General features: G+C 39.6%; 2 protein-coding genes across 11 annotated transcripts in view; both read right to left on the bottom strand.

Annotated features, from left to right (window-relative positions):
- Positions 1 to 4,067, bottom strand: part of MND1 (meiotic nuclear divisions 1) — a 48,296-nt gene extending 44,229 nt beyond the window's left edge. Inside the window, exons 1-2 of one of the 2 annotated variants that reach the window (XM_036315487.1) lie at positions 3,987 to 4,044; positions 3,849 to 3,890 (exon numbers count right to left, since the gene is read on the bottom strand). Coding sequence is in view for 1 of the 2 variants with exons in the window: in XM_036315486.1 (XP_036171379.1) it covers positions 3,987 to 4,010 (24 nt within the window). In the remaining variant the exon portion in view is untranslated. Of the gene's footprint in view, positions 1 to 3,848; positions 3,891 to 3,986 lie in introns of both variants that reach the window. The other variant, XM_036315486.1, reaches the window with a different exon arrangement.
- A 4,495-nt stretch (positions 4,068 to 8,562) lies between these two features.
- The window catches only part of TRIM2 (tripartite motif containing 2), a 124,859-nt gene continuing 111,929 nt past the window's right edge, over positions 8,563 to 21,492 (bottom strand). For 4 of the 9 annotated variants that reach the window (XM_036311806.1, XM_036311808.1, XM_036311807.1 and 1 more), the window contains exons 10-12: positions 21,285 to 21,355; positions 18,318 to 18,458; positions 13,035 to 13,830 (exon numbers count right to left, since the gene is read on the bottom strand). In XM_036311806.1, coding sequence (XP_036167699.1) covers positions 13,612 to 13,830; positions 18,318 to 18,458; positions 21,285 to 21,355 — 431 coding nt within the window. In that variant the 3' untranslated portion in view covers positions 13,035 to 13,611. The other 5 variants (XM_036311803.1, XM_036311805.1, XM_036311809.1 and 2 more) reach the window with 5 other exon arrangements.

Below are 21,492 nucleotides of genomic sequence, written 5' to 3'. Positions count from 1 at the left end.
CAACTAAAAACAAAACAGCCACTGTCAAGAATTGTTTATATTTAGTTTCATGGAAGAGCTACACTTAAAAAATAGGAAAATTATATATTCATGGCTGCCTATCAATCATTTTTATACATGTTGTATGTCCACCAAATTAAAACATTATGGGAACCTATATATGTAGAATATTTAATCTTACAGTTACTTCTTTCTTTTTGTAATAAGCTTTGGTTAAAGTGATGAAAAAAACTTGGATAACCAAAATAAAATATTTAAGATGGAAGTACTCAGCAATTAGAAGATAATTATTGTGATAATTGTTTTGAAATCTGGGATCTACTTATTCTAAAATGAACTTGAAAAGGCAACTTCAATATGATGAAAATTAGACTTCCTAAAAATTTAAAACTTCTGCTCATCCAAGGGTACTATTAAGAAACTGCAAACACAAATACTGATTAGAAGACAATATTCATAAAACATATACCTGACAAAAGACTGGTACCTGGGTATACATCCTCCCACCAAAGACAAAATGATGGATGGATAGAGGAGTGGACAGATGAATACATAAGTGATAAAGCAAGTAGAGTAAAATGCTAATGGTAGAATTTAAAAGTGGGATACATAGGTATCACTGTAAAATTCTTTCATAATAAAATGTTGGAAAAAGTAACTTCATCTCACTCCACTTAAAGATTTACTAAATTAAGGAAATTGCTAAGTCATTGATCTTAGGGTGTGAAATCAATTTTTGCACATCTGGGAATAAACCGTTTAAAGATAATTCTGTACTGTCTCAGAGAACATGCAATAAATTACTGGCTTTAGGTGTCTAATGCATTTTAAAAAATCAATTAATCAAATCTATTTGCAAATGCTTCAGATTCCCTGGATAAAAAACATGAACTCACTGAGACATCTGCCTATATGTGGTCATCAAGGAGGAGCCCAGACATATTGGCTGCCCAGTGGGGTTGCTGTGCAAACGAATGAGCTTGCAAAGAACTAGCTTCAGAACTAAAATGTGGTCATTTAAGTGGCAGAGAAAATGGTCTCAAGTATATACTAGTTTTCCCCAGCATTAAACAGAGATAATAAAGGACAGATGAACACAATGTTCTTCTAGCCCTTAAAAAAAAATATGTGTAAGCTACCGCTAGATAACTTTTAATTAAGCACTTATGACCTGGGCATTATAATGTTTTATATAGATTACCTCATTTAATTCTTATACCAACAATGTGAGCTGGGTACAGTTATTATCATCCTCCTTAATAGACGAGAAAACTGAGACTTAGGTTAAATAACTTCCTTAAAGTCACATAGTTATTAGGTGAAACAGACTTCAGGTACAACAAGTTCTCTATCATTGAGCTATACTTTTAGCATGTTCTGAAGCATTAACAGGCAAAGAATTCTTTTTGTAGTACACTAGCAACTTCAAATATATACATATATGTATTCATATGAATGACTATGTAACATGTCCCAAAAAATGTATACACACTTTAATAGCTGATAACTCACTTAATTTTCACTCCTTTTCAGGTTTAACTGATTTAAAATAATGGGTGAAGCCAGACTAAGCTTTGAACAAAGAAAATTTATCCTAAAGTGCCACTAGACTTTTTTTTAATCAGGATACATAAAAAATAAAGTTTATGATACAAAACTGGCAACAATTGACAAACCAAGGGTGCAAAAGTAACAAACGAAATTATTATTATTTTTTATTTCAGAGAGGAATGCAGAGGGAGAGAGAGAAACGTCAATGATGAAAGAGAATCATTGATCGGCTGCCTCCTGCATGCACCCTACTGGGGATCAAGACTGCAACCTGGGCACATGCCCTTGACTGGAATCGAATCCGGGCCCCTTCAATCTGCAGGCTGACGCTCTATCCACTGAGCCAAACCAGCTAGGGCCAAAATAATTCTTGATGTTTGCTATTCCACTGCTTCATATTATCAGCAGTGCCTGGACCAGAACAGTCATCAGTTTAAAAACAAGCATTGACAAAAAAAGATTCATTTTTATAGATTCCTTTAAATTTGAAAATGAACTGTAGGGTAATAAATACTGACTTTATAATCATTCAAAGTATGTATACATTTTTGGGGGACACCCTGTATAGGGGAATAGATGAACTGAAATCAATCAATCAGTCAATTAATACAATTACAGTCATGCACTGCATAATGACATTTCAGTCAACATGCCATCCTATATAATAAAGAGGTAATATGAAAATTGACCATCACACCCTCGCACAAGATGGCCACCACAAAATGGCTGGCAGGGGAGGGCAGTTAGGGGTGACCAGGCCAGCAGGGGAGGGCAGTTAGGGGCGACCAGGCCAGCAGGGGAGGGCAGTTGGGGGGTACCAGGCCTGCAGGGGTGGGCAATTGGGGGGGCCCAGGCCAGCAGGGGAGGGCAGTTGGTGGGGACCAGGTCAGCAAGGGAGAGCATTTGGGTGGGAACTGGGCCAGCAGGGGAGGGCAGTTGAGGGCGACGGGACAAACAGGGTAGGGCAGTTGGGAGCGATCGGGCCGGCAGGGGAGCAGTTAGGCATCGATCAGGCTGGCAGGGGAGTAGTTAGGAGGCGATCAGGCTGGCAGGCAGAAGTGGTTAGGGGCAATCAGGCAGACAGGCAGGTGAGCGGTTGGGAGTCAGCAGTCCCAGACTGTGAGAGGGATGTCCGACTGCCGGTTTAGGACATCCCCCAAGGGGTCTCAGACTGAAGAGGGTGCAGGCTGGGCTGAGGGACATCCCCCCCTCTAGTCTATAATAATAAAAGCATAATATGCTAATTAGACTGGACACCCTTCCGGACGAAACCAGGGCTGCCTGGGTCCTGGGTGCTTGCTGGCGGCTGGAGGGAAGCCGGTGCCAGCAGCTGGGGGAAGGAAGGCCTACTCTTGCATGAATTTCGTGCATCGGGCCTCTAGTATGATTATAACAGAGCTGAAAAGTTCCTATCGCCTAGTGATGTTGTAGCTAGCCATCTCATAGTGCAGCTTACGCACATGTTGTGGAGATGCTGGTGTAAACAAACCTACTACGCTGCCAACTGTATTGCACAAACAATTATGTCCAGTATATAATCCTACATAATAAAAGGCTAATATGCAAATTGTCCCCTTGACCGGGAGTTCGATCAGTGGGTGGGGCTGGCCGGCCAACTGCCCACGGCCCCTCCCCCTGGCCAGCTGTATTACTTTCAGGCAGAAAGAGGACACAATCAAATATATGCTTCAGCCCTAGCCGGTTTGGCTCGCTGGATAGAGCGGCGGCCTGCGGACTGAAGGGTCCCAGGTTCGATTCCGGTCAAGGGCATGTACCTGAGTTGCGGGCACATCCCCAGTGGGGGGTGTGCAGGAGGCAGCTGATCGATGTTTCTCTCTCATGGATGTTTCTAACTCTCTATCCCTCTCCCTTCCTCTCTGTAAAAAATCAATAAAATATATAAAAATATATATATATATGCTTCAGAAATATAATTCTGGGTCCATTGTGTAGGACAGTCTGGATAGAAGAGACTCTGTGAACACTGGGATAAGGTTATTCCCTCATAGCTCACAAACACCACAAATATTTGCAGAACTTTATTCATTCTTCAGGAAATTGGTGAGTACTGATCTCTAATAAAAAAAAAAAAAAAGGTACAGTTAAGCCCTTAGCTGGTATGGCTCAACTGATTGGAGTGTAGGCCTGTACACAAAAGGTGGCAGGTTCGATTCCCGGTCAGGGCACATGCCCAGGTTGCAGGTTGGATCCCTAGTCAGGTTGCATGCTAGAAGCAAACTACCAATGTTTTTCTCTCACATCGATGTTTCTCTCTCTCTCTCTCTGTCTCTCCATACCTGTCTCTAAAATTGATGAAAAAGCATATCCTCGGGTGAGGACTAAAAAAAAAAAAAAAGGTACAGTTAATACTGGATGACATATATGTAAGGAAAAAAATGTGCAAAATACTAAAAATCTTAGGGAAAATGACTTACCGTCTCAAAAAAAATTTCCATCATGCGGGCTCTCTTTTCCTCTACGCTCAGTCCTTTTTTCTTCGACTAAAGCACAAAATTTAAAAAGTAGACACTGAATTTTTTTAAACACTGCATTTTAAAACAACTTGGTCTGAAACATTACCAGAAATGTTATGTATGATCTTGCCTGGTACCAATAGGCTTGATAACGGTCACAGCCAGGCCTCAAGACTGACTTGAACTATTCTATGATTATAGGTCAAGCCTTGTGGTAGGTGCTGCCAATACAGTAAAAACTGTGACTGAGACAGAGCCTGGCATTCTGTATAAATTCATTAGTTATCAAACAATCCCGTGGCAAGTCACTGTATTTACCTTCGATAGACTTACAATCTGTCAAAGAAAATACATAGATACAACTATTTATAATTGATGAACAGGAACATGCACAAATTGTTACCCAGAACAGATTGAATTGCTACCCAGGTCAGAATGAGTTAATTCCACTCAGGTAGGGAGGGAGAGTTCACTAGGAAAGTCAGAGACGAGGAGGATTTTGGTGAGTGGAGAAATGGTGAGAAAAGTGTCCAGGGAAGACCATATAGAGGCACAGATGAGAATTACATTTTAGCAAGATAGTTGTAGTAGCACTGTGGAGGGTGGGCTGGAGGAAGGAAAACCTATCCAAGTAGAAAATGGAGCCCATGTCAGGTTACTATCATCCTCTAACTATTGTTTAGCCAACCTGAAATTAAGATAATATGTAACTAAATGCATGTTAATAATAAATTTTACTATATGTTATTTACAGTCCAAAATAAAGATTAAAAAAAGAAGCCAAATTTCCTCAATTCACAGAAAATAACAAAAGAGAATGAGAACCATCATCTCTAGTGTTCTAATAGAGGACTCTGCACTAATGTTTCTTAAGGAACATCTGCATCTTTCTCAAACATTTCACATAAAAAAATAAGTTTAAAACGTTATACCACTAAAAATGCAGACATAAATAAAACAATTAAAGATCGATCATATGCAACCAAAAACTCCATCAGAAAATGAGAGCCCATGACACATGGGAGGATTTGGAGTTGCCATTCTGAATAGGTATATACCAGAGAATGAGTCTTTATTCTATTGCAGGTCCTGGAACCCACCAACTCATCTTCATAGCAATAAATGACCCTGTGTTCCTTGATGAGTCATATGGGTAAAATAAATACCTTAAAGTTTGTATTTTTCTCCTTTTCCCCTGTCTACTCTCAAACACTGCGGTTCCCCAGAATTCTCTATCAATGCCCTCTTCCCCTCACACCTTTTCTTTGATCTCATCTGCTTTCACGGTTTTAACTAACACACCGGGTCCTCAAATCTTTACATATGAGTCCTTGAGTGTGTTCCTGAGCTTCGATCTCCTGTATCTACCTGTCCGCTGGACAGACTTCAAACTCAGGAGGTCTGAACTGAACTCCTCCTCTCCCACGTCTACTCGCCAAACCTGCTGTTGCAGATCTTGAGTTCAGTTAGATACCACCGAGTTACCCAGGCCGGAACAGCAGCCTGGCAGTTATCCTAGTTTCTTCCTCTTATCCCACAGCCAACAAATCACCAACTTCTGCCCATTCAGTGCTTAACTATTTCACAAATCTACAGTCTGCTTCATCCTACCACCTCTATCCCAGTTCAGGCCTTCATTCTCTGTCTCCAACACAGCTGCAGTTCCCTAAGCACACCTTGTTGCACCTTCGAAGTTGACGTTCTGCACTGTCAAAAGCATTCAGGGCTCCTAACCATCCGGAAGTCTCCAACACCCTGGAAAGGATGCCCACAGGCCCTCCATCACCTGGTCCCAATCTACTCTCACAGGTACCACTCCTCACCTCAAATTTTACATGAAAACCTGGAGAGCTAAGCAATCTGAGCTGTAATACAAAAAAACTACTTGTAATTCTCCACACAGAGAATGTTCTTTCCCATTTCGGTGCCTTTAAAAATGTTGTTCTACCTAAAACACCTTCTCCTCTCCCCGATTCAAAACTCCAAAAAGTCTCCCAAGGCTTCAGTTAGGCAGTCTCTAACCGAACTTCTCTGAGCTCACGGGTTGGGCAGAGTGTCATTCCACGTGTTCCCAGAATACAACTTCATCATCACATCTTACTACAGTTAAAAAGGTGTGTTTACTTGTCTCAGCGGCCTGGAAATCTTCAGAACACGGACTGCCTTTGCCTTCCCAGAGCTCAGTGCCAGGTTAGGCAGAGCAGGCATAAAGGCCAGGCCTTATTTTCAGAACCAAGCATCTAAAAGCTCTTTTACTTAATACTTAAAGAAAATCTCCTGATACTATAAGTGAGAGATGCCTTCAAATTAGTAAGTAAGGGGACTCAAAACTTGACTTGAGGACAACAAAGGGACCTTCTCCAATTAGGAGTCACAGAATTCCTAACGTCAGCCCTGCTGACCAATTACAATAAAATTTTGCAAAACCAAAAGGAGATGGTATCTGCCGCCCTCCAAAGTGGCAGGATACTCTGCATTTCTCCACTTCCCAAATACACTTCTGGACTTATAACTGTTTACCCAGCAAGACCGACCAAGTCAAAACAGCTATTAATTCACCATCAGGAAAGAGAAGGTCATCTCTGATTTTAAAAAATGCTAAATTTAATGCTTAATCATTAACAAAAAAATAGGGAGGATAGGGCTTACAAAAAGTTTTCTGATTTGTTTCATGCGTCTCCATTGTCAGAGATAAGCATCTGAAAAGAGTTAACATTAAGCATTAGGCGACTTATGAGTAGAGTGTGATTGGGTAAAGGGACAAAGTTAACGCACGTGTGATAGTTGTCAGTATTCGGTTCTATGGGGCCAATAACGCTATAGAGAAACGTGATACCACAGAGCCCTGGTAAGAGAGTCAAGCGTGGTCCTGTTTGGCTTCTAACATCCTTTCATGCCCAGGTGGCTGGGAGGGTAGTTTAACCACAAAGCGGCCGTTATCAGTTATAATTACATCTGGACAAGAACCTTCACATAAACAGCGTAAACCTAAATGCTTGTCTACCATTAGCTCGGCAAAAAATAACGGCCACTGCACTAAATGAAGATATTAAAATCTTAGGTCTGTTTAATTAGATGTTGGTTCTCTGCCAACAGAAGCAGAAAAACAAAAACAAAAAGCCAGCATGAAACTTGGAAGATTTATGCAAATGACTTGATGACCACGAAGACATTAAGTTCCCGGAGGACCTGGCGCCCTCCCAGGTGCGTCCCTAACGAAGCGACCCACTCCCTGCCCACCAGCTGCCCCCGGCCCCAAAGGGAGATGCCTGTCCTTTGGGGAAAAAAACAAGTGATTTCCAAAGGAATCATCTGAAGTGAAGAGTCCCTGGGTTACGTATGAAATTGAGAGCAGCTCAGACACGTCCTCTACCCTTTGCGATGCATAAACCCACTCAATGTTCCAAGATCAAGGGAGGCAGGTGGGACCCGGGGTGTCCTGCCGGGTCTCGGGATCCCCTAAGGCAGCGGTTCTCCACCTGTGGGTCGCGACCCCTTTGGGGGTAGAACGACCCTTTCACAGGGGTCGCCTAAGACCATCGGAAAACACATATATAATTACATATTGTTTTTGTGATTAATCACTATGCTTTAATTATGTTCAATTCGTAACAATGAAAATACATCCTGGAGATCAGATATTTACATTACGATTCATAACAGTAGCAAAATTACAGTTATGAAGTAGCAACGAAGATAATTTTATGGTTGGGGGTCACCAGAACATGAGGAACTGTATTAAAGGGTCGCGGCGTTAGGAAGGTTGAGAACCACTGCCCTAAGGGGCTGCACGTAGGGGGCGGCAGGCGGGGAGGGGGGCACCGGTTCGGAAGTGACTCCAGGTCCCAGGGGCAGAGGGTTTGCGATGCTCGGGTCACACTCCCGAACGCGCCGGGGTCTAACCGCACCCTCCGGGGAGACAGGAGCCCGCCGCGGGGAGCAGCGGGGCGGGGAGCAGCCGGGCGGGCGTCCGCGGCCCCGGGGCGCAGGGGGCGGTGGTCCCGGCGCTGCGCCTCGGCCTCCGGCTCCGGCGGCGGCGGAGGCAGGTGGGAGGCCTGCGCTCAGGGCCCGGTCGGGTCGGAAAGGGCGGGGGGACCAGGTGTCGACCTAGCGGCCCCTCCGCGGGAGGCCGAGGGCGGAGCAGCCGCCCCCGAAGCCCAGGGGGCCCCCTGCAGCCGGAGACTGGGGTGGAAGGGGCCCCCGGCGCCGGCCTCAGCTCTTACCATGGCGCAGCCCGGCGTCTTCCGGGGGCGGCGGGGCCGGCGCTGGAGGCGAGGGGCGGGGCAAGCCCAGGAGGGTTTGATTTTGGCGCCAACCCCGCCCCGGGGGCGGAGCGACGGAAGGGAAGCGGTGGGCGTGGCCGGCCTTCGCCCCGAAGGCGCGCAGCGACCCCTGGCGGCCGGGCTGGGGCGGGACCTTCTCACTAGTATCAGGTGTTTGGTGGCGGGATGGCTACCTTCCACAAATTCTAGAACATCCCTTCGCTGCCCTACCTTAGAAAAGAGACTATGTTAAATAAACAAACATTCACCCTGGAAACGGAGAAAACAAGCTTTATTATAATGATTTGAGATTTTTTTTGTGTGCATGGTAAAGATAATACGCATGAATCTTGTTTCTCCTGTTTCAAGACAGAATTAAAGTTTTATTGTACACTAAAAGCATCCAAAATACTGTGGTACGTATGCAGCTACGAACATACAAACACTCCGATGCACAGCGTTTATTCTTTTCTTTAAATAGGCAGTCAGCATTTTGATTCATAAAAGAACAAATGAGCATACATCAAACAGAATCAACATTAGAGAGCAGGAGGCTCAGTGTTCTATACACAGAACGTATGAAACAGACCTATACAGATGGAATGTACAAAATTTAAAACGAAAAAAGGGAAGCAAAAAAAATCTGTTTACTCATACATAGGATTGAAAGGCCAGACTTGAGAATGATATAAAGAATTATATTACAAGAATACACTCTTGTTAATGACAAAACATTCCGAGTCACAAAGCAAAAGCATTGCGTTTAAGGCTGTGCTGCTTTCAAAGGTTAATGGAAATGCTGTACATTCATTGGAACAACATAGCCAATTTATCAATCGGTTTTAGAATATTAATAGCTTTCATACGTTCTCCACAAACCAACCACACGATCACTGCCACACGATTCATCTTGGGAAAGTTTAAGGTTAACACCATGATTTGTAGCTTACTGTCATTTAAAACAAAACAAAAAAATTATTTATTTATACCAAACAAATCTTTAATGGGCACTTAGTTCCTTTATGGCAATACTAGATTCCTAGTTATCAAAAATATTAAAGTAATTGTAAATTTTAAAACCCTGCAACGTTTAGAGAATGCAACAGTATTTATTACAACTTAGATCATGTTTGCAGCAAATAGCTTTATTTTTACCCTACCTGGAAAGGTCTTTTTAAAAATTGTGAAACTAAAAATACTCCTTCCTTTTCACGAGCTGGTGAATAGAGAGGATACTGTAGAGTCCAAATGTACAAAAAGGTTTTTCCCATTTGAAGCAATCTACAGATGACCTGACGTGTATTTGGCATTCCCTCCAATTAACTCAGTAGGCACTGCCAAAGCATTTGTGTGAACCCCTTAATGTTAAGGATCCACAGTCACTTGCTAGTGTACTGCTATTCCAGTTACTTCCGTGTTAGGACATACCCTGTATATTTAGTAGTAGAAGCAAGTGTGTTCTAGTTTCATGGACCTGTAGTATTTATTTGCCTCAAATCTAGTCAAGGGATAAATGAAAATAAGGAAACTTGGGGACTTGTTTCGTTACTGGAGATGAACGTTTGAGCAAAATACTAAGTACCACTAAGAAATGGCAAAGTCATAAAGGCTTTTTATTCATGTGTTTCTGAATGGTCAAGTGATCTTTACCACCCGTGTCCAGCAGGGGCGGTCTGTATTGGGAAGAAATGCATTGTCACTGACCTTTACATTCTAACTGGCCATATTTGACCATAGTGCCCAGGGGAAATTTGAAGGGATAATTTTTCAGTGCTACTTATCATGAATGTATGACAGGTTCTGTACACTTGACAAAGAGAAATCAAGCAATAATGGTAGCCCAGAAGAAAGTCACTAAACTTGAAATTTCCTTCTCAGTTTACCAGAAACCATTTCCCACAGAATGTGACAAAATTTCACTTAAATCTTGTCTATTTGTATCTTAGCAGCACTTTGCCCCCTAAAATATGCTTACCAAGAAATACAGCAAATGCACATATGTATCCAAATATGAAATGTTATTTATATTTTAACATATAGGATTACATATTTTTTGGGGGGAGGGGGGAATATAGTGTTTCCTGGAGTGCATGTGTTTTAGTAACAGATAAACAGGTCTGAATCAAAGTACCTTTTCTTCCATTCCAGTTTGTGCCAATATTCATATATATATATATATATATATATATAAAAAAAATTAGCTTTGTCTTCAATCTACTAATTGAGATATCCAGCATTATACTGTATGATAGCTGCTCAATTTCTGAATTCACACATATAATTTAAATGTTGCGCAAAAAAACCCCAAAACAAACCAATCTTTAAGTAAACTAGTCTTAATATCAATAGCCTGTGACAGAATCTAAATAGGAAGCCATTTTTTACTTGTGGAAATAAACTAAAATGAATTTAACCAATTTTTAAAAGGTTTCTTTTAAGTAGTCTAGGAGCTATCAGAAGTCTAGCTTATCTTTTATGCAGAATATTAATAAAGAGCAACATGAAATTCCCTCCTTAGAGTGTAAGTTCCAAGGGGGCAGGAATTTTGTCTGTTTCCTCCATCACTAAGTCCCCAGTGCCAAGAACAGCCTGGCTCCTAGTAGGCACTCATTAAATATGAATATTTAAATTCAAAGACTTATTTCAACTCATGTTAGGAAACAGTGTCTTAACATTCTAAAAATGTTACTGAATTTTATAATTTTATCACAACCTCAATATTTTGAAAACTCTACCTAACTAAAGATGTACTAAATCTAAATGTAAATCTTCCTGAAAAAAATTTTTTTCAGAGGTTGATTTGGGCATAAATTTGATAGACAATTGGAAGTAGCTAGATTTCCCTTCTAAATTTAAAAAAAAAAATCCTATATAAGAGAGGGGCTGAATTATAAGTTAAAAAGCAATAAACATCACATTCATATAATTATACATATGGGAAATGTTTTCTTATAGTACAGTTCTAAGGTGCTTTCAGTGAAAAAGATCCCAAAGTCATTAATGAAAATGCCAAACATGACATCCTATTTGGTAGAACTGAGTAGAAAATTAAACAGTGAAAATAAACCACATCTTATTTTACAGTACCAATGACAGATTAATAACCAGCTAAATTATTCTTACTTTTTCTCAAAATGCATTTATACTTCGTTTAAATGTAATTCAAGTTTAACTTTTCTCTTTTGACCTGTTTTTGTTTTTTTTGAAAGACCAGAAGGTCATTTTGTGATGCAACGTCAGCCGATACCATCATTCCTGGAAAATGGCAAAGATTAAATCTGCTTTAGGGCTTGTTCTACTAGGACAGGACGGCTTGAAGCTGCTCCGTAAAAGGAATGTGCTGAAGGAAGGCTGGACGCTGCTTCTGTCTTTCAGAGGGCTGCCTATTTCAATACACCAAAGATTCAGCTATCTATATAGATATATATGATACATTCTACCTTACCCTAATCATGTATACATAGTCCTTTAATGCCTCTACTATTCATTAGACAATGATAAATAACCATAACATGCCCTTACCTGTAACGCTTTCACAACTTTGGTAACACTTGCTTTCTAAGGGGAAACCATTACTCAGTCACATGCCTTTGGCTGACACCATCCGTCCTCTGAGGGGCTACTTATGGCTCTCTGTCCTAGGATACTGGTGTCCTACTACATGTGCTGACATTTGCAGGAGGTAAAGCTTTCGCTTTCATGAAGTGGAAGAGGAGAGACACATGTGAGAACATGGCACATAAAACATGACTAACTTTTTCTTGATGACATCCAGTGCATTGATCTGGAGTTGGGCTGTTGGTTTACCAACAGGTAGCATTACTATTAGAATATGCTTTTCAAAGCATTAGGAGTTTCAGGTTTCCCTGAAAAAATGTACTTTGTTTTTCAATACAAGGTGACTGACTAGGAGAGAGAAGGTGAAAAGAACCCAAAAATGGATCTTTGATCTAACCCAGGAAGGAGAGAAAGTTCGCATTTATTTTTAAGTGCACAACTCAGAGGCCTGGTAATCACAGATGAGAGGACTTTTGCAAGACGGTCTTATTTTTTTTCTCTCTAAAGTAATTTATATGTAGTTACTGATAGCCAAAAAAGTCACAAGAGTAATACCAAGTGTAAAAGTGAGGTTAGAAGATCCCCCAGGCCTTGTGACCGAGGTTAAAGTATCTAACTACAACAGATTTTGTTTTTGTTTTGTTCTGCTTTGTTTTTGGAAGCTCTGTGCAAAGGCTACCGTTCACAGGCTTAACAAATACCTTTAAATCTCCCAGGTATTTTTTTTTTAACGCTTATTTGATTTGCACAATTGGTTTAACTACATACATCCCTGTCCTATAAGCCATAGTTCACAGGTGTAAAACTTTGTGGTTTTTATAGATTCTTTTTAACCCTAAAGGTCAATTACAGAAATCAAATATGCAGTTTTTAAGGAAATTGTTACATTCAGAAATAACCTTGGAAAATTCACCAATGATTCCTTCTAGCGTGAAAAGTCTAGTATAATCTGGTCCCGCGGCGAGAAATCCATTCCAGTTTATAGTGCAAGACCTTTGCCAGGGGCCGTCCAGCTGCCCGCCGTTACTGTAAGTACCGGTAGACCTTGAAACAGTGGTTCCCAGAGTCTGCAACCACAACATGGCCATCTGAAGTCAGGGCCAGGCCTTGGGGACCATAGAGTGGGTCAGCAGATGTGTTAATGTAGGACAGAAATGATCCACTTCCATCAAAAACCTGTCAAAAAAGGACAGAGTGTTACAGGAAAAGTTATAGTAATATGATGAGAAATAGGAGTTTACTGATGTTTGTAAAAGCATGTGTATCTAGGTTTGTTTAGGCCACTATCAAATATACAATACCTCCTCTCCCTCCACTTACCTTGCTTTTTCTCCTCACACAGAGTCACTGACAAAGAACATGCCATTGGCCACCAGATCATACTTATGTTCTTACAGATTGGAAGGGAATGCCCTGGATCAGCGGTCGCCAGCCGGTGGTCTGTGGACCACTGGTGGTCCGTGAGGTCCAAAGGTTGGCGACCACTGCCCTGGATGGTGCTTAAAAATGAATCAGTCTTATTTCTCACTCAAACCCTCACATTTCCCCCTTCTAGCCTTACATCCCTCTTTTATCCACAATCATAAGTGAGAAAAATAAGCCACTCGATCACATAAGAATGGTCCTGAGTCATAATAGGCGATGAGAAATAGAGAGATTATTTTTTTTCTTTTCAGAAAAGAATAAAGTATAATAAATCAACATGTACATTTGGATAGGAGGTGGTCTTTTGTTCTGTAAGCTTCTGCTATGATGACATAAAAAGATCAGGAACACTTCTTTGCAAGGCCCAGTCTGGTTTCTTTGGGCCATTGTGTTTGGCCCATCAGATGTTCTGAAAGGCAGTGTAACCAGGCAGGTGCTACGAGGGTCACAACACAGCTCATCACATGTGGTCCTACACAGAAGTGCTTTGTGACTTGGTTCCCTGTTGGTTTCTGGCTTACCATCAGACATAGAAGGCCTCTTTCAAATGTAGATGCCCACTGGGACAATTAAGCAAAACACATATATTTCAGAAATGAAAGTATTTAGTGTTACATTTATAGTCTCAACCCTTTTTCTGAGAAGTAGATAAATATAACAGATTTAAATTGCTGACAATTGCTGTCCTCAGAGGTATCTGAGTGCTACTAGGTTTAACCAGTGCACTCTGGGTTCTCACGTGCATTGCACAGGGCCACATTGGCAAAGATGAATAGCCCCGTCTGTAAATGCATGTTTAGATCCATGCAGGGGTCTACACGAAGAAAAGAAGTCTTCTTCAGTTTGAGAATTTAACAGCTTTATTCTTAATTTAGAAAAAAGTCAAAAAGATTTTTTTGTATCATAGACCCCTTTGGCAGTCTGACAAAGACTGTATAGTCTCAAAATAGTGTTTTAGTGTTATTTTTTTTCCAGAATGTGAGCAGTTTTATTTTTTTATACCCAAAGTGCCAAATGCCATTCATGATATTATTATTCTGAAATCATGAAAATATATTTAAATTCTTCTTCTTTTTATTTTGAAATCATGAAAATATATTTAAATTCTTCTTTTAAATTTGTTTTTGTTAACTTCTAATTTTGAAATAATTATAGATGCACAGAAAGACACCAAGGTAGTCAAGAGGGAGCCTGTGTACCCTTCACCCAATTTCCCCCAATGGCAAGCTGACATTGGGATGTATGTGTATAGTTATATATCATTTTATCACAATTATAGATTCATATAACCACCACCACAATCATCACACAGAACTATTCCATCCTCACAAAGATTTCCCTCATGCTGCCTCTTCACAGTCTCACATACTTCCCTTCGCCCACCATCTCTAACTCTTGTCAACCACTAATCTGCTTTCCTTCTCTGTGATTTTAACATTTCAAGGTTACATAAATGGAATCATACAGTATATGATCTTTTGACAGTGGCTTTTTCCACTCAGCACGATGCCCCTGAGATGCATTAAGCAGTTGAGTATGTCATTAGTCTCTTCCTTTTTACTGCTGAGTAATATTCCATAGTACGGACATACCAGTTTGTTTAGCCATTAACCTGTCAACAAACATCTTGGTTATTTTCAGTTTTGGACTATACCCAAGTTTCTATGAATGACAATGTACACATCTTTGCATGGACATGCATTCTCATTTTTCTGGGATAAATGCCCAGGGATGCAACTGCTGGGTTGTATGATAAATGTATTTTCAATATTTTAAAGAAACTGTCAAACGATTTAAGACTGCCTGGCATTATACATTCCTACTCGCAATGTCCAAGGGATCTAGTTTCTCTGCATACTTGCCAGCATTAGGCATTGTCAATATTTTTAATTTTAGCTATCTAAAATTTGTGTAGTAATATCTCATCATGTCTTAATTTGCACTCCCTTCATGTCTAGTGATATGGAACATCTTTTCATGGGGATGTCCTCTTCAGTGAAGTTTCTCTCCATGTCTTTTGCCCTTTTTCTAGTGGGATTATTTGGTTCCTTTACCGTTAAATTCTGAGAATCTTGATACATACATTCTAGGTATAAATCCTTTGTCATATATGAAATTTATAAATATTTTCTTCTAGTCTATTGCTTAGCTTTTTATCCTGTTAACAGAATCTTTCAGAGGGCAAAAGTTTTTAATTTTGATGAAGTCCAATTTATTTTTCTTTTCTTTTATGGATTTTCAAATACTGAAAGAGTCATACGCCCTTGGAATAACCACCACTTAGTCATGGAGAGATTTTTTTTTAAGACACTTGTTTTTTTAAAATTAATTTATTATGTGTTAATTTATTTCAGAGAGGAAGGGAGAGGGAGAGACAGAAACATCAATGATGAGAGAGAATCATTGATCGGCTGCCTCCTGCATGCCCCCTACTGGGGATCGAGCTCACAACCCAGGCATGTGCCCTTAACTGGAATTGAACTGAGGACCTTTCAGTCCGCAGGCCGTTGCTCTATCTGCTGAGCCAAACCAGCTAGGGCGAGAGATTTTTATTTATGGCTGAAATCTATTTGATGGTATTTTGTTAAGTATTTTTGCATCTATATTCATGAGGAATGTGGTCTGTAGTTTTCTTTTTTGTGCTGTCTTAGCCTGGTTTTGGGATCAGGACATGAGAAGCTAAGCTGGAAAGTGAATTGTAAAGTGTTCCTATGTTGTCTATTTTCTGGAAGAAATTGTGTAGAACTGATGCTAAACCTTCTTCAAATATTTGGTAGCATTCTCAAGTGAAACCATCTGAGTCTGGAGGTTTATTTTGGGGGAGTTTTAAAATTATGAGCTAAATTTCCTTAATCATTGTGGGGCTATTCAAATCATTTATTTTATATTGGGTGAGTTGTGGTGTTTGTCCTTTTTGAGGAGTTGGTCCATTTCATCTAAGTTGTCAAATTGATGCGTGTGGAGTTGTTCCTAGAATTTCCTTATATCCTTTTGAAGTCTGCAGAGTCCATATGTGTTAGTAGTCTGTCTCTTTTCTCCCTTTCTTTGTCAGTCTTGCTAGAGGCTTGTCAATCCTATTGATCTTTCCAAAGAACCAACGTTATTGTTTTTCTATCTTGAATTTCATGGGTCTGACCCTATCTTCACTGTTTCCTTCCTTCTGCTTGCTTTCAGTTTGCTTTGCTCCTTTCTGTCTGGCTTCTTGAGGTGGGAGCTTAGATTGTTGATTTTCAACTTTTCCTCTTTGCTAATGAAAGCATTTAGTGCTATTAATTTCCCTCTCAGGTAGAGTGGTGGTTTCCAGGGCTGGGGGGTGAGGGAAATGGGGAGAAGCTGGTCAAAGGGTACAAACTTCCAGTTAAGGATGAATAAGTTCTGGGGATCTAATGCACAGGACGGTGATAACAGTCAATACTGTGTTATGCACTTGAAAGCTGCCGAGAGAGTAGACCTAAATGTTCTCACCACAAAAAAGAAATGGTAACGATGTTGATACTGTTGTAATAACCTGGCTGTTATTAACAGGAAAGGAGTAAAGGGAGGACGAGATAATATAGCATTCCATATACAGCTTTGCTAACTTAACACTCTGCAAGTGAGTGTTCCCAGGTGATCGCTGGGGAAAGGGACTGGACAAAGGCAGTTTAGACACATGCCCAATAAGGTCTGAGTGACATGGGAAGGTGCTTACCTGTCTGTCAATCATACCTGGGAACAATTGGCGAGAATAGGCATGGCCACTGCAAGGGCTTGAAACTGAATATTTAAACTTCTGAACAAAGAGAGTTCTCTCCTTTTGGCTCTTGGCCTCTCCCTTGCTGCTTGCACCTGACCCCTGTTGCAGGGGGCGTGCGCCCCTGTATTCATCCACAGAATGGCCAATGGACTTTAAGTAGCCTGAATGTTGAACTGGACCCGGCTGCAACATGGAAAGGAAGCTCTGGACATGGCTTTGCTGAACCCACAGCTGCTCCTCTTTTAGGACTGGTTTAAGGGAAATAGGGAACACTTAAAGATGAAACCGAGAAATATTTCTCTAAACAAATGAAGTCTTCTTCCTCATTCTCCCACGGGGAATTCTGAGAGTGCTCATTTCAGCGGCGCCCCAAGAACCCCACCAGCAATGGAGGAATCCCATTCATGTATTCCTCCGATAGCAATGTGACTGTGACATGATCATGTTATGTAATGCAATGGTGGCAATCATTTTACAATATATAGGAGTATTAAATCAACACATTGTACACTAACTAACACAATGTTATATGTCAATCTCCACAAAGCTTGGGGGAAATTTCCCTTTCAGCACTGTTTTAGCTGCATGCCACAAAATATGATATGCTATATTTGCATTTGCATTCAATCAATATATTTTAAAATTTCCCTTCAGATTTCCTCTTTGGTTCAGGTTATTTATCAAAACATTAAAGAAAATATGTGGTATTATGAAGGAAAACAATCATATTAAAATATAATGAAAATATTACAAAATTTTAATTATAGTAATATGTGTGCTTTTTAAACTAATACATTAAATAACAAGAAATAGTGATGGGCCTACTAATAACTACAATTTTGAATGAGCATAAATGATAACTCAAGATGTCTGCAACTGTAACAAGAAAATTTCTGTGATTTCTCTTGGTGACAAAGTTATAGATATTACAAAAACTATTGCCTATATTCATAATGAAACTAAATGATAATTTTTAATTAGAAGTTAGTAAAAACAATAATATAATATTTTTGTTCAAAGGACCTCATGAATTCTATCCACAAACTCTTTGGAGGTCTGTGGGATACATGTTAAAAACACCCGATTTAGAGAGTTTCACTCTGGTAATATGTTGACATTTTTTGTCTCCATCTTCCTTAGTCTGGCACTTCTTGTGATGGTCTTATGACTTAACCAATGAGAGTGAAAAACATCAAGGTCTGGGGACAGTTAATCCTCCAACTTTTAACAAATACCAGTTACTCAACACAAATAAATCAGCACTTTAATCACATATGTACTGATTTTGAGAGAATATGTACTTTAATCTACCTGGATCCTGCTGTTTCCCCAGTCGGCTACAATGATGTTTCCATTTGAATCCACAGCTACCCCCGTTGGAGCATTAAACTGTCCATTTCCTTCTCCATTTGAGCCAAACTTCAACATGAATTCTCCTTCCTGATTAAACACCTGTTTAAATATTTTAAAATTATTTCATTTCAAATGAAAATAGTTGAGCCAACATTATGGATTTTAAAATATCTATCTGAGCAGGTTATTTATAACAAGACCTATAATTTAAGACATTCTTTTAAAAAAATCTACAAACTAGACTCGCACTGCACTTGTGGTTTCCCAATTTACTGTATAAATCTGATTTATCATTTGTTAAATCAGTTCTTTTTTTCTAGCTTTTATCTGGTTATTGAATACTTATGTGAAAAATACTTCCATTATAAACTATAAAATATATACAAATATAAGGTAGTACGAGAAAGTAGAGCTATAATTTTCAACAATATTATTCTTCCTGCCTTTAAATAAATAGCTACCTTTTAAGAATAAGCATTGTATTTCTAACAGGATAGATGATGATTCAAAGTTGGGTCAGAAAGTAGGAGCTTTTTGTTAGGCCAGATGCTCAGAATTTATTACCATTTTACTAAGTCAACGTAACAAGAAAGAATAGGCTGGATTTCACAATTATAACAGGGAAAATTGTGAGAGTGAGTGAGTGAGTGTGTGTGTGAGAGAGAGCGAGCGAGAGAGCGAGCGAGAGAGAGAATGTGCAGAAGGTGAGAAATAAAAAAGGGCTTTTTAATATATTTTTTTCAGAATATATTTTAGCTAAAATAGAGAGTTTATATGACCCTGAGACTATTGAGAGAAGGGAGGGTGACAGAATTGGGAACTAAACAGAACTCTTAAGCAAATTCTCTCATCTGATATGGGCAAGCAATGGGTTGTTGTGGTTAATTAAACATTCTTATTACTAGAGTGTGACTGTATAAGTATCAAATACAGATTACTGATTTTGAGAGAATATGTGTTTAATGATAAGAGTATTGTAAACATAATTTTATCTTGATGAGTCAGAAGATACTTAATGGTTTTGAAATGTCTCCAGGATATTATTATTTTTTTTAAAAAAAATATATGTCTTTATTGATATCAGAGAGGAAAGAAGAGAGAGAAACATCAATGATGAGAGAGAATCATGGATCGGCTGCCTCCTGCACGCCCCCTACTGGGGATTGAGCCCGAAACCGGGGCATGTGCCCTGACCAGGAATGGAACCATGACCTCCTGGTTCCTAGGTCAATGCTCAACCACTGAGGCAAGAATATTATTTTAAGCTTTCATTATTATGCAGTCTACCAGTGTGGAAATACTCATTAACAATCCAAAGGTATTGCCCCCAAGGCACCAAGAGAGTAAGGGTTCCTGAAATACGAAACTGATGAAGTTCACTACATCTAAGTGCAGATCTAATTTGAAGAAGATCTCAGGACCTCTTAGAGATTCTCCTTTCGCCATCTCTGTGACCAGGAAATGGCTCTCTTTTAGTTACCTACCTTGAGAAAGTGAGATACTTCCATCTCTAAAGTCTAAACTTACTTTAAGGTTTGAAAAAAAAGTCTTGACCACTTCCTGAATTAATTGCTTGCCAAGTAAGCAAGTTACCTCTTTGGTTCTTTGAAAAGGACACAGACAAGAACTAGCTTTTACTAAAATACCATGTTTTAAAAATCTCTCCTGACTCTTTTTATCTCCTTTCACATAAAGCATTCCAGCTTTAAAGACCAATGGAAGTGGTAGTGTGCTCATAAGAATGCAACTTATTATTCTCTGCTCTCTCTTAGGTCCTACAAATAACCTTTTGTTGGCCTGTTTGCATCATCTCTGAGTCAGAATGTTTTCCTTGGCATACTCCAAATGGCTCAGGTACTTCTGCTTTGTCTTGGAATGATGGAGAATGCCAAATCTAGTCTTACTTGTTTTGCCACCAAAAGAAAATATATAATGAAGACAGGTAAAGAATGAACCAGACCACTTGTTAGCCCTGACCTATAGGTATAATTTTTACATTTATCAAGAGATGTGACCTGAATCCAGAACTATTGCTAACTGCTCTGTGCTATATGGGAAACAAACAAACAAAAAACTCCAGCTATCCATGAAAGCTACATGGCAACGGCTATCAAAGAGAAGAGAAAAAAAAGAGAGAGACCAGGCCCGACTGACCAGTGTGGCTCAGTGGTTGAGTGTGGACCTGTGAATCAGGAGGTCACAGTTCGATTTCCAGTCAGGGTACATGCCCAGGTTGTAGGCTCAGTCCCAGTGGGGGGCGTGCAGGAAGCAGCCAATCAGTGATACACTCTCATTATTGATGTTTCTATCTCTTTCTCCCTCTCCCTTCCTCTCTGAAATCAATTAAAAAAAATATTTTTTTAAAAAGAAGAAGAAGAAAGATGTACTATACTATTTGGGGGACAGGAGTGGGCAATGTTTTCTTTGGAACATCAGTTGTGTGAAAGCATTCTAAGAAGCATGAAACATGCTATATGAATGTACGCTAAGGCCATTTCCCTCCCAAAATCTTCTGTTGTGGCAGAGTTCTAATATCTAATTTTGTTTGAAAGGCCTTATGATGCAGAAAATAGGAAAAGCGGTATTTTTAAAATTATTGAATAGCCATGAAATATTAAGTTTCAGAAAGTTCTGCCTCTTGAAGTTCAAGCAATTGATTTTCAAATTTAATTTCCAAGTTGTCTCCATGTACATAATTTCAAATTAAGAAACTTATTGCCACTATATTTTATTCAATTTTCTGTCTCTCCAAAGTGTATGTGTCCAAGTTAAAACCTGCATCTTTAAGGAGAAGCAAAAATCTGCTCTTTTAGGTTAACTCCTTTGGGTCCTATGTACATATGTGAGCATTACATTATTTTCTCCCAGACGGATTTCTCAATCAAAGCAGTTAAAAGGTAACAACAATTGATGTGTTTATAGTACCTTGACAGAATGGTTATGGAAATCTGTAACAATAATTTCATTATTGCTGTTTACAGCTGCAAAATGGGGACCTGCAATAAAGATGAAAAAAATATGAGCTGACCATAACAACAAAAAATGATTATGACAACATAGCAGTTGTGAAACAATATACTACTTAGTTATTTAAGGAAGAACAAAGACGGTGAGCCTCAGTCCTTGAAAGATA

The sequence above is a fragment of the Myotis myotis genome, unplaced genomic scaffold, assembly GCF_014108235.1.
Source record: "Myotis myotis isolate mMyoMyo1 unplaced genomic scaffold, mMyoMyo1.p scaffold_m19_p_6, whole genome shotgun sequence".
In the NCBI taxonomy this organism is placed as follows: Eukaryota; Metazoa; Chordata; class Mammalia; order Chiroptera; family Vespertilionidae; genus Myotis; species Myotis myotis.
The sequence above is the reverse complement of the archived record's forward strand: the minus strand, read 5'-3'. Positions and strand labels throughout refer to the sequence as shown.